Source organism: Balaenoptera acutorostrata, chromosome 10 (assembly GCF_949987535.1).
Source record: "Balaenoptera acutorostrata chromosome 10, mBalAcu1.1, whole genome shotgun sequence".
Lineage (NCBI taxonomy): Eukaryota > Metazoa > Chordata > Mammalia > Artiodactyla > Balaenopteridae > Balaenoptera > Balaenoptera acutorostrata.
Genome location: NC_080073.1, coordinates 45,521,289 through 45,535,156, shown reverse-complemented (window position 1 = coordinate 45,535,156; position 13,868 = coordinate 45,521,289). Strand labels below are relative to the sequence as shown.

The 13,868-nt window shown below is 39.6% G+C and overlaps 1 protein-coding gene across 6 annotated transcripts in view; it reads left to right on the top strand.

Moving 5' to 3' along the window:
- The window catches only part of ULK4 (unc-51 like kinase 4), a 547,368-nt gene that overhangs the window by 420,342 nt on the left and 113,158 nt on the right, over nucleotides 1-13,868 (top strand). For 4 of the 6 annotated variants that reach the window (XM_057554846.1, XM_057554849.1, XM_057554844.1 and 1 more), the window contains one exon: nucleotides 4,323-4,508. The exons of the other annotated variants lie outside the window; for them this stretch is intronic. In XM_057554846.1, the coding sequence (XP_057410829.1) occupies nucleotides 4,323-4,508 (186 nt within the window). The remainder of the gene's footprint in view (nucleotides 1-4,322; nucleotides 4,509-13,868) is intronic. 6 annotated transcript variants of the gene reach the window in all.

The following is a 13,868-nucleotide window of genomic DNA, read 5'->3' as shown; positions in this document are numbered from 1 at the left end:
GTTTTCTGAGACTTTTCACTCTGTCTCCTCAACTTAAAAAATCTGCTGGTATCCACCTCAGTTGCCGTCCCTGTGCTTAGGCCTGGTGACCTCGTAAGCCTCTGAACTGGGACAAGAGTAGAGCTCACCTCAATTGTTCTCCATCCCTTGGGCATCACTGTCCTACATTACCTGATGTCTAGTGTCTTAAAAACCATTGTTTCGTGTATTTTTCTGCTAGTTTGTTTTTGCAAGCACTTGGGTATATTCTTATCCTGTTAGTCCAGGGAAGATGGAAAGATTTTTATACCATCACCATCTTTTTGGTAGTGGTGGGGCAGGGCACAAAAAACAAAACAAAACACAAACATTATCAAGTTTACAAGGATCCAAGAAATAAGCCATCTTTGAAATTATTACTTACGATAAGCATCCTCCCATCATTTCAACAATGAAGCAAAACTAACTCAGAAATGAAGAAATGTTAAAGTAGACTGAAATAGAAGCATGAATGCCTGTGCCTATCTCACTAACTACCCAAAAGCTATGAAAATAGAGAAAGGATTAAATATCTTACAATCATGGGAGAATGGAAGGAGAAGCTGTTAGTGGAAAAGAAATTTTGGGCAGTTACTAGATGATAGAAAGCAGATGGAACTGAACCAAAATATAGTGAAGAAACTTATCACCCAGAACATACATAGGAAAAAACTAACCAGAAGGTAGGAACAGATGCAGATGATCTATAAACTCAGAGTGGAAAACTGATGGAGGCCCTAGGCACTTACCAGGCTAATTGAAGATGCACATTTAGAACAGGCAGGCCTGTCAGTCCCCTTCCCTTATTCATTTTGCTCTGCTTTATTGCAACATAATAGGTCAAGAACTGCACTGTAAAGAGAATGAACTGTCTATCTGATGTGATTTCTAGTATGGGGTTATGCCCTAGAAAGAAGCATTGTGGAGTTTGAGGAAATCATAGAACACAGACAGAGGAGGCAACTTGAAGAAACAGACATATACAAATGCAAAGGAAATTGAAGCCAGCTGCCTATAATAATCTGCCCAATCTTTCATTCATAGAATAGAAAGCCAAGGACCACCAGACATTTGGGGAAGCATAACAGCCAGAAGGAGAGAAAGCAAGGTGAATAAACAGCTGAGCACAAAAGAAAGTTGATAGGAAGTGTAATGGGTTGAATTGTGTCCGCCACAAAAATGATATGTTGAAGTCCTGACTCCCAGCACTTCAGAATATTAAACCTCATTTGCAAATACTGACGGTCTAGATGTAGTTAGTTAAGATGAGGTCATACTCAAGTAGGGTGGGCCCCTAATCCAATATGACTGGTGTCTTTGTAAGAAGACAACCGTGTAAATTCAGACACACACAGGGAGGAAGCCATGTGTTGGCGGAGGCAGAGATGGGAATTATGCAGCCGCAAGCTAAGAAATGCCAGAGGTTTCCAGCAAGTCATCAGAAACTAGGAAGAAGCAAGGGAAGATTCTACTATGAGTTTCAGAGAGAGCAGGGTCCTGCTGTTTGATTTTGAACTTCTAGCTTCCAGAACCGCGAGGTAATACATTTCTGTTGTTTATGCCACCCAGTTTGTGGTACTTTGTTATGGCAACCCTCAGAAAATAATATTGGTAGTAAAAGAGAATTTAATAATTCTTAATGAAAACATAAAACAAATGTTCAAGTAACCCACAGGAAGGTTAAAAAAAGAGAGAGGGAATCAGAAAAATAAGAAACAGGGGAAATAAACAGAAGACAATAAAATTGCATGTTAGACTTAAACCCTAGCATCTTAATATTTATCATAAAAATGTAAATGGTCTAAATGGAACCAATTAAAAGACAGAGATGACTAGAATGGATAACAAAACATGGTCCAACAGTATGTTGTCTACAAAAATCTCACTTCAAATATAATGATACAGGCAGGTTGAAAGTAAAAGGTTGAAAAGTATATACCATGCAAATATTAATTTTTTAAAAGCAGGAGTGGCTGTCCTAATATACATGTTAATTTCCTGATTGTGATCTTGTACTATAGTTATGCAAGATGTTTCCATTCGGGAAGTTGGGTGAAGTATGTGTGGTATCTCTTTGTATTGTTTCTTACAATGGTATATGAACCTGCAAATATCTCAAAATAAGATTTATTCACATGCAAAAGAATGAAGGTGGTCGCCTACTCATACCATATACAAAAATTAACTCAAAATGGATCAAGACCTAAATGTAAAAGCTGAAACTATAAAGTTCTTAAAAATAAATGTAAGAGCTAAAACTATAAAAATTCTCAGAAGCAGCTTAAATCTCAGGACCTTGAAATAGGCAATGGTTTCTTAGGTTTGACACCAAAATCACAAGGAATAAAAGGAACAGATAGGGACTTCCCTGGTGGTCCAGTGGTTAAGACTTTGCCTTCCCATGCAGGGGGTGTGGGTTCAATCCCTGGTCGGGGAGCTAAGATCCCACATGCCTTGTGGCCAAAAACCCAAAAAAACATAAAATAGAAGCAATATTGTAACAAATTCAATCAAGACTTTAAGAATGGTCCACATCAAAAAAAATCTTTTAAAAAATGGATAAATCTGACTTCATCAAAATAAAAAATATTTTGTGCTTCAAAGGACACTATCAAGGGACTTCCCTGGTGGTCCAGTGGCTGAGACTCAGCGCCCCCAATGCAGGGGGCCCAGGTTCGATCCCTGGTCAGGGAACTAGATCCCACGTGCTGCAACTAGACCCAGCGTAGCCAAATAAATAAATAATTTTTTTTTTTAAAAAAAGGACACTATCAAGAAAGTGAAAAGGCAGCCCACAGAATGGGAAAACATTTTTGAAGATCATATATCTGCTAAGGGATTTGTATTTAAAATATATAAAGAACACTTAGACTCAATTCTAAAAAGACATATGACCTATCTTAAAAAGTGGGCAAAGTATCTGAATAGACATCTCTCCAATGACGATATGCAAATGGACGATAAGCACATGAAAAGATTTTCAACATCATTAGCCATCGGGGAAGTACAAATGAAAGACCACCACGAGTTACCACTCCACATGCACTAGGATGACTGTAATTAAAAATATAGGTAATAACAAGTGTTGGTGAGGATGTGGGAAAACTGGAAACCTCACGCATTGCTGGTGCTAATGGCAGCTTTGGAAAACAGTCTGGCAGCTCCTCAAAAAGTTACACACAGTGTTACCACATGACTCAGCACCTCCACTTCTAAGTATATACCCAAGAGAAACAAATACTTGTCTGCACGAAAACATTTGCACACATGTTCACAGCAGTGTTATTCATACTAGTCAAAAGGTGGAAACAACTCAAATGTCCATCAACCAATGAATGGATAAACAAATGTGGTATATCCATACAATGGAATATTACTACGTAATAAAAAGAAATGAAATACTGATACATGCTACAGCATGGATGATTCTTGAGAACATGCTAAGTGAAAGAAGCCAGTCAGATAGGGTCATATTTTGTATGATTTCAAGTATCTGAAATGTCCAGAATAGGCAAAGCCAGAGAGACAGAAAGCACGTTAGCACTGGGCAGGGACTGGGGGTAGAGAGGAAGAGATGACGTGAAGGTAACGGTTACAGGGTACAGGGTTTCTTTTTCAGGTAATGAAAAAATTCTAAAATTGGTTCTGTTGGTGGTTGCACCACTCTGAAAAATACTAAAAACCATTGAATGGCAGATATATGTTAAATGACTGAATTGTATGTCACAGGAATTATAGCTCAACAAAGCTATTAGAAATAAAGTAAAACTTTAAACATTAAAAGGTTAAAATGCTTATGCTATGATTATTATTTCATAATACACCTTTTAATACAGAAACAGTGCTTTCTCTCTGCCTGTTTAGTCAATAATGATTTGGAAACAGACAAGTTCAAACTGTTCCTTAATATCTTCTAGAAAGTGAAGTTAAGTAAACAAGAATGTAAGAGTTGTGCCTCAGAAAAATCAACTGTTTCCACACCTATAGATGCACATACACCTGTATGAATATATGCATATATACTTACGCATATAAAATACATGTTGGTCCTTTGCTTGTCACAGGTCATTCATCACTATGGATTAAAGAAAGGACTGCAGGATTTCCTTCTGATTTTGTACTGTTAGCCTTGTTTGAGTTACTGTATGCATTTTGAAAAAGATCCATTCAAAAAAATACTCCTTTAATTCAACTTTGTACTCAGACTGACATTCTGTCCGTTACGCCAAATTTTACTGTGGTTCTTGAGGAATACCAACACCATCTTCAGTTAAGCTTAAGTCGTCCAATTTATTAATTTTCAGCTTCCTAACGAGGATCCTGAAATTTTTGAAGTTTCATCCAAGTGTTTGTCTATCCTGGTTCAGTTGTATGGAGGGGAAAACCCAGACAGCCTGTCTCCCGAAAATGCAGAGAATTTTGCTGATTTACTGACATCCAAAGAGGACCCGAAGGAGCTAAAGCTTCTGTTGAGGATTCTCAGAAGAATGGTGAGTCCACACAGATACTGGGGCTTGGGTGGGCGGCCTCAGTGGCGGCCAGTAGATGGGGAGTAGTCATTTTCTTCGACCTAGTTTCATTAAAGAACTCCCAGTTACCTTTCCCCGTAGTCACCTACTGTTAACATTTATCATAGTCTGCATATCTACCTGCACATACAAGTATTTTTCCTGAACTGTGAGAGAGTAAGTTAGACACATTGTCTGCTTACCCCTTAGTATGTGAGTGTTTATTTCCTGATGAAATGGATGTTCTGTTACTTAACTACAGTTATCAAAACCAGGAAATTTAACATTTATACAAATCTTTTACTCATCTGCCATCTGTATTCCAGTTTTGTCAACTGTCCCCATAATGTCCTTTATAGCTTGTTTTCTGGTGTCGAAACCAGTCCAGGATCATGTATTTTAGTAGACGTGTGCCCTTAATCTGGAATAGTTCTGCAGCCTTTCTTGGTCTTTCATGGCATTTCTGAAGAATGGGCCAGATGTTTTGTAGACTCTCCCTCAATGTAGGTCTCTCTGATGTTTTCTGGACAATTGGATTCAGGTAAGCCCCAGAAGAAATACTGTGTCCTTCTCAATCCATCAGATCCAGAGGCTTATGATGTCTGTTTGCCCTTTACTGGTGATGTTAATTTTGATCACTTCATTAAATCAATGTGTTGTTGTTATTTTTAAATTTTTTAATGGTTGCAAAAGGGAGATTTTCAAACTCGCAACGTTTCTAACCCCCAGGATGGTACTGTAGGAAAAATTTTCCCTTTTGCCCCATTTATTTTTTATTTATTTTATTTTATTTTTTGGCGGTGTTGGGTCTTCGTTGCTGCACGAGGGCTTTCTCTAGTTGCGGCGAGCGGGGTCTACTCTTCATCGCGGTGCACGGACTTCTCATTGTGGTGGCTTTTCTTGTTGCAGAGCACAGGGCTCTAGGCTCGCGGGCTTCAGTAGCTGTGGCTCACGGGCTCTAGAGCGCATGCTCAGTAGTTGTGACTTGCAGGCTCTAGGGCACAGGCTCAGTAGTTGTGGCGCACGGGTTTAGCTGCTCCGCGGCATGTGGGATCTTCCCGGACCAGGGCTCGAACCCGTGTCCCCTGCATCGGCAGGCGGATTCTTAACCACTGAGCCACTAGGGAAGTCCATCGCCCCATTTATTTTATTTTTAAAAATATATATAGCTGATGTTTACTTGAAAGTACTTTTGAAGACTGACTTATTTTCTTTTTACAGTAGATCTTGTTCTGCTGCTTTCGAAGGCCGTTATTTACAGCAGCTGTTGTTGAAGTTAGTAGAGGAGTGGAGGTCCCGTTAGTCTGTGTCATGTTCTGGCTTGTCAGTCTGTGTTCACTTCTAGATCCAATTATCTTGAGGGGTCCTTTGGCAGTGGAGGCTATGGATGCTTCAGAGAGTTGCCTTCAAGACAATTTTTATGCTAGTTTGATAGACAGCTGCAGTACGTGACCCAGCTAAATCTGCACAGCAGGTTATGGGTGACAGAACTAGAACAGAGATAGAGAGTTACCCCCCTCGCTGCTACATTATGCTTTTGTACAGCCAGACCTCCCAACCACAGCAATGCTTCCTGTCTAGTGGAGTCATTCCCTGAGTAACCGAATGATGACACAATCTAAGCGAGCCTCCCAAAGTGTAGGATAAATACTTCTGGGGACAGTAGATCTTGCGCATGGTACTCCAACCTAGCACTAGATGACATTGAATCACATAGTAGGGCAAATATTTCCTCTTCCATTTTATTTTGATCTTTCTGATGATTTAAGGTGAAAGTCTCAATTTGGTACTACCATCTCTTTAACACCCCTCGAATCCTTCAGAATGTCCCTTTTTAACAGAGAGGAAGCCTCTCAGGTGACTAGCTTTTTCAGTAGAGATAAGAGATTTCTTTCAAAAAACAGTTTTATTCATTTAAAAATGGTGAGTCAATGTGAAGTCAAGTACTAGAAAATACGGTAATATGAGTGATATGTACATGTGGCAGAATCGTGTGTTTGGTACAGAATGACAAAAGCTTGGGGATATTGACATCACATCTGACACAGTTAATTTTATAGAGATTCACCATCTCGTATTTGAAAATCTTAGGGCCAGATTTAGTTTGAAATTTATAATTTTCAGATCTTTTTGGCATGGTGCTTATACTATATATGATATGACTCCACAGCAGTCACCTGGGGTGGTACCGTCGTCAAGCATGGTAATAGTTCTGCTGCAAAGTGTGTGAACATTCACACCAAGTGGGTAAATAAAAACTATATATGATCCCATGTGGGTTAGGTCAGGTTTTGCCACCAAATATGTTTTTGAACCAAACTTAAGAAAAAAAGTTTTGATTTTCAGAGCTTTCTAGATTTTAGAATTGCAGAGAGAGATTATGGACCTATCTTTGGAATAAATTACATCATTTTAAAAAACCAGGTTAATTTAATCATGCAAGAAGCAATTAGACCCCAGCTTGGTCAAAGTAACCAGACTATACCACCTTTTAGTTAATTTTACTGTCTGAAATGGTTTCCTTATAGTTTCTGACTTGCCACATATAGGGCCAGGTAGGTTTTGTTTGTGGAAGAAAAGTTGAATCCAAGTGACTTTATCTGTGTATGTGAAAATAGAAGTAGTTTCTGGTGCTGCTCATCTGTTTTTTTTAAAAATTGTAGTAAAGTAAACATAATATAAAGTTTACCAGCCATCTGTGATAAGTGCTTTATAATCTTCTGAAAACTTTCTAAATTACCCATGGATGGGTCAGTGTTGGGTTCAAGTGGTGCAAAACACACAGTCAGGGATTCTGGGCCTTGAACTTGCCTATCCTGAGGCTCGGTTCTGCTTAAACTTAGTACTGAGTTCAGTACGTTTGGAGAAAACAACAGCAGATGACCCAAAGAGTTGTATGATGCCAGCGCCCACTCCCGGACTGATGTGGTCCTTCCCCTCTCTCTCGCTGCGTCCTGTCCTCACCTCCGTGGTTGCCACTGTTTTGTAACTGTCAGCGTACCGTCTGTTCTCACCTTCACATTACCCTTGTTCAGGGTAGTGATGTGGTCTTTTGCAGCGTGTTATAGTGTCTAGCCCATGAAAGGTTGTCAGGAGATGATGTTTCTAACTGTGTTAAGGACTTCTGGTGAATTATCTCATTGAATCTTCACAGCTACCTTAGCGGTCAGCTCCAGTGATTGCTTCCATTTATAGGTTAAAAGCTAAGGCTCAAAGAGCGTACGTAACACTCCCAAGGCCACCAACTAGGACTCGGCAGAGCTGGGACCAGCCAAGCTGAACTGACCCTAGCTTGTGCTCTTGCCAAGTAGCTAGGCACCTTGCTGCTGCTCTGTCCAGTACTGATCTGGACTGTGAGGCATTCACTAAGCTGAACTTGACTGAATTTCGATCTAGAAGGCACCTAAGAGATTCATTCTTTCATTCATGGGAAAATAATAGAGTTATTACTATGTGCATCCTCTACACTGGGGGAACTAAGACAGTAAGATATGCTCTTCCTGCTGCCTGTTCTCAGGGATCCCTAACTGGAGCGAGAGAGAAACGCCAGCTTTGTTATAAAGCAGAATGCAATCAGTGCCACGCTAGAGGAGCCAGCAAAGTTCCACAGAAACATTCCCTTTGGGAGGAGATTGGCCGGGACGTGGTGTTTGAGCAGAGTGTAGAAGGATGTGTTGGTCATCCATGCATGGACCAGGAGGAAGCACATCCTGAATAATGGCCCCAAAATCCACAGGGCTAGACTGACAGACATAAGAAATGGACCAGGAAAGGCCAGAGGGTACCAAACATTTGGAGTTTGGACACCGTTGTTAGAATTAGGAAGTTCTGGTCTCTGAAACCAAAGGACAGTGGTAGCATCTCAATTGAATTCAAATTATGTTTACGGTGAAATAAAACTTTCTCACAGTGCCCGGCATGTAATTGGTATTAAGTATCCACTGGGCTGAGTAAGAAATATCTATAAAATCTCTATTTTTGTTATTGGCAATTGTTCATTTTTGCTCTTCAGTGTATATTGTGAGCTCATTTGAGTGCTTTGTAGATGCACAGGCCAGAATGAGAGGGACCTTAAAAGGCATTTAGTTGTTCCCCAGTCTGATGCTTCAGTCCCCTCCACACTATCCCTGCCAAGTTTCTTACAAGGGGGTGAGATTGGATAGGTAGATGCATAGAGGATGGGAACCTGGGAGATAGAAAGAATGTGAACAAAGATTTCCCGTGATTTTAAGAGGGCTGGCGTCTCAGGCTCTCCTCTATGGCCTGGGGGAGCCAGACTTGATAGAGAGGCAGGGAACAATTTGGTTTTGTTACCTGAATCAGTAATTGGATTAAGGAGGCTTGTTAAGTGCAGCCTTCTGATTATAAGAAGTTAAGGAGGGAAAGACAAGCTCTTTAAGGACCTACCTCAAAGGACATTTATTAAGTGCACATTCCTTCTGGGAGCAATTCTTTTTTTCTTAATTGAGGCAAAACTGGCATATAGCATTATATTAGTTTTAGGTGTACAAGATATTTCTATATATTGCAAAATGATCACCACAGTAAGTCTAGCTAACATCCATTGCCATACATAGTTATACATTTTTTTCTAAGATTTATTTTCTTAGCAACTTTCAAATATACGATGCAGTATTATTAACTATAGTCACCATGCTGTACATCACATCCCAATGACTTATTTATTTTATAACTGGAAATTTGTACCTTTTAATCCCTTTACCCATTGTACCCACTTCCAGCCCCTCACCACCAATCTATTGTCTGTATCTATGAGCTTGGCTTTTTCTTTCCGTTTTTTTTTCTTTTAAGATTCTACATAAAAGTGAGACTATGTGGAACTTATCTTTCTCTGTCTGACTTATTTCACTTAGCATAATTCCCTCAAGGTCCATCCATGTTGTCACAAATGGCAAGATTTCTTTTTTTTTTTTTTTTTTTTTTTTGCTTGCACCAGGTCTTAGTTGCGGCAGGTGGGCTCCTTAGTTGCAGCTCATGGGTTCCTTAGTTGTAGCATGCGAACTCTTAGTTGTGGCATGCATGTGGGATCTAGTTCCGTGACCAGGGATCGAACCCGATCCCCCTGTATTGGGAGCATGGAGTCTTATCCATTGCACCACCAGGGAAGTCCTAAGATTTCATTCTCTTTTATGGCCAAATAATATTCCATTGTGTGTGTGTGTGTGTGTGTGTGTGTGTGTGTGTATCAAATTTTCTTTATCCATTCTTCTATCATTGGACATTTAGATTGTTTCCGTATCTTGGCTATTGTAAATAATGCTGCGGTGAACATTGTGGTGTATATTTCTTTTTGAATTAGTGTTTTTGTTTTCTCTGGATAAATACCCAGAAGTGGAATTGCTGGGCCTTATGGTAGTTCTATTTTTAATTTTTTGAGGAACTTCCGCACTGTTTTCCATGGTGTTTGCACCAGTTTACGTTCCTACTGACAGTACACAAGGATTCCCTTTTCTCCACATCCTCGCCAACATTTGTTATTGGTTGTCTTTTTGATAATAACCATTCTGACTGGTGTGAGGTAACATCTCCTTGTGGTTTTGATTTGCATTTCCCTGATGTTTAGTGATGTTGAGCACTTTTTCATGTACCTGCTAGCTATCTATATATCTTCTTTGGAAAAATGTCTATTCAGGTCTTCTGCCCATTTTTTATTCAGATTGCTTTTTTTACTATTAAGTTGTATGAGCTCTTTCTATTAATATATTTTGGATATTAGTCCCTTATAAGATATATGATTTGCAGATATTTTCTCTCATTAGGTAGGTTGGCTTTCATTTTGTTGACAGTTTCCTTCACTGTGCAGAAGCTTTTTAGTTTGATGTAGTCCCACTTGTTTATTGCTTTTGTTGCCTTTGCTTTTGGTGTCAGATCCAAAAAAATCATTTCTAAGACCAGAGTCAAGGAGCTTACTGCTTATGTTTTCTTCTAGGAGTTGTATGGTTTTAGGTCTTATGTACAAGTCTTTAATCCATTTGGAGTTAATTTTTGTGTGTGGTGTAAGATAATGGTTCAGTTTCATTCTTTTGCATGTGTTCAGTTTTCCCAACACCATTTATTGAAGAGACTGACCTTTCTCTTTTGAATATTCTTGGCTCTTATGTCAAAAATTAATTGAACATATATGCATGGGTTTATTTCTGGGCTCTCTATCCTGTTCCATTGATATATTTGTCTGTTTTCAATGCCAGTACCATACTGTTTCGATTACTATATCTTTGTAATATAGTTTGAAATCAGGGCATGTGACGCCTCCAGCTTTGTTCTTCTTTTTCAAAATTGCTTTGGCTACTTGGGGTCTTTTGTGGTTTCATACAAATTTTAGGATTGTTTGTTCTATTTCTTTGAAAAATGCCATTGGAAGTTTGATAGAGATTGCACTGAATCTGTAAATCACTTTTGGAGCATTTCTAAAAACAAGAGGGTTCTACTCTGTGAGACTGTCTCTTTTCAAGCCCTGATTGAGGAGTGCCTCTTTCCCCAAAACTGAGCAAGCCAGGATGATTTCAGAGAGGGCAACCCCAAAATACCCTTGGCCCTACAGTTTCTAAGGCCATGTAGTGAGCCTGTCTGTGACCGGTAAACTGTGGTTATTAGAGAGCCATCTTAGGAATAATGTGGCAGATTCCTCCCTCTGAGTTACACAAAAGGCCCTTTCTTGAAATATCTGTTTCAGCTCCCAATCTTGTGACTGTAACTTTCTAAAAGCAGAATTTTCACTAACAGATGAAAGAAATAAGATGTTTAATTTGTGCTGATGGGGTTGGGATATGTTTTGCCCCTAGGGTGCTCTTCCTTATTTAGTCTGTATTTAGAACATTGAGAAAATGTTGGGGAAACCTGAGAATTTAATTATGTACTGTAATTTACCAGGATGTGTGGTGGTTTTATAATTAGACTTTGTACTCTGGCTTTAAAAATGTGATGGAGATCCTTCTGGTTGCTGCCAGGTTTACCTGTCCCTTAAACTTGATATCAGTGGGAGTTTTCTCAGGGTAATGATCGTGGATCAGCTGCTTGTCTCTTAATTAAAGCTAGCTTTACTCCAACACTCAAAATATTGACTACACACAAGCCATCACAAACTTGTTCTGTAAAACTGACTGCTCTCTGAAAGCAGAGCATGGTCGTAACACGCTGAGGTTGCTAACTCCTTTCACCTGCCCGCTCACCCATCTACCTGGTACAGCAGAGGTGGCAGCAGTGGGACTTGGGCTCGCTCTGTGAGAGTGATTAGTATTAAAGATTATTACAAATATCCATCCCTTGGGGACCCTTGACCCTGCCGCTTTCAGAAAATCTTGCTATGCTCGCCACCTTTTTTCTTCCAAATTCTCATGTAGGTCCCCTGGTCCTTTCCATTTTCACCATGAGAGCAGAGATGTTGTGTTGCTGAAAATCAGTGTAATAGCATTTCTTCACATACAGAGTTTTTAAAGCTCTGAAGAGACCAAATGAGGAAACTAGGAATTCTGCAGCCATTCTTTTTCTATTTTAGGAGCAGGATGAGTTGTAGATGTAGAGTCAGAAGGGACCTAATTTCTATTAGAAAAGTAAAGAACTATTCCTTGAGGTGTAACAAGAAGGCAAAATGATACCTCTCCCTTCTAGCTTATTTTTCTCATAGTAAGCCCTTCTTTTCTTGACTTATTTTCCTAAAGGGAAAAAAGTGGGGAGATTGTTGTGAAGCCAGTGAAAATTTTTAGAGAAACACTATGTACCCAAAGGAGTAAAAAGCAAGTGTAATCAATTTTTGTGAAATCTCGTCCCTTAGAACGTTTTCCTGAGACTCTGAGAGGATGCTCTTAGGAGTTTCCAAGAGGGATCTTTCCCTGAATCCATACACACCGTTTATTGTTACACTGGATGAGCATCTATGCCCGTGATTGCCATAGGACTCACAAGTTAATTGGGAACTCTTTGATTAATTTAGTTGTATCTTTCCAACAAAGAAAAGAAACATCTTGCTGAAAAATTTTTCCTTAGTTCCCTGAGAAAACAGTCCTGAGATTTTGAGCAAGACAAAATCAGGAAGCTTATGGCCAGTGGAATCGGGTCATTTACAGCCAGTCACTCTCAAGACCGAAACTTCTGTGTTTCTGTGAGTGAAGTCACATCCACCTCAGAGAGGAAGTATGTGGATCTTTGCCGTGGGTTTCCTGAGGATGTGCAGCATGTCTCATCCCTTTGAACATGTCTCATTCGCCCTCACATTTCCTAGGTGCATCTGCCCTCTCCCCTGCCCGTTCCCACACGGAGGCGCCTCATGGTCAGGCTGGGCACCTTCCTGTCCTCCTTCTCAGGCTGATGTTTGTGGGCCCTGGGCAGCATAATTTCCCTTCTGTTTTGACTTCTTATTTCAAGAGATTCAGCTCCCTACCTGCCTCCTGAAATTCTTCTGTCAGATAAAATTCGTTCTCTAACGAGCCCTTTCCTCTTTCCGTTCCCATTGCCATGGATGGTATCTTTACCCACCTTTCTATTATGAACGGTTTCAAAACCACACAGAAGTTGAAAGAGTAATATGATTGAGAACCTGTGTAATCAAGAATTATTATCAGAATTGTTATCATTTCACCATATTTTTCAAGTCTCCGTATGTACTTTATTCACACAAAATGTTGTCACCCTGATACTTTTTATTTCTACGTGTGTTTTAAATCACGTGAAAGCAAAGGAATCATGACACTTGGCCCAATAACATTATCACACCCAAGAAAATTAATAACGGTTCATAATATCATTAATACCCAATTCATGTTTAATTTTCCTAGTTAAAAAACGACTTAATAGCTTTTTTTTTTAAAAAAAAAGCCATGTTCCGGTCAAGGCTCACATACTGAATTTGTTGTTTTCTTGGTCTCCTTTAATCTAGAAGAGTCTTCCTGCCTTTTTTTTCCCCTATGAAATTGACTTTTTGGAGAGTCTGAGTCAGTTGTCTGGTAGAATGCCCAACAGTCTGAAATAGTATGAATATTTCCTCACAGCATTTTTGGTCACAGTATCTCATCGGTAATGGCCCCTAATCTTGTATCCCATCAGGAAGCATATGGTGCTAGGCTGCCCCACTTACAGTGATGCTAAGTTTGATTGCTTGGCTAAGGGGTTATCTTCTGCTTCTCTCCATCAGGTAGATACATGTTTCCCTTTGCGATTACTAAGTAATCCTCACAGAGATGCTTTGGCACTGTGTGAATATCTGTATTCCCCACAACTTCTTAAATAAAAGGGTAAAGACTATAAAAAATGGGCTAATGGTGATGGAGCAAAAGAAATAGTTAGTTTTTAAGCATTAATTTTTAAACTGTGGAAAGGACCAATCTG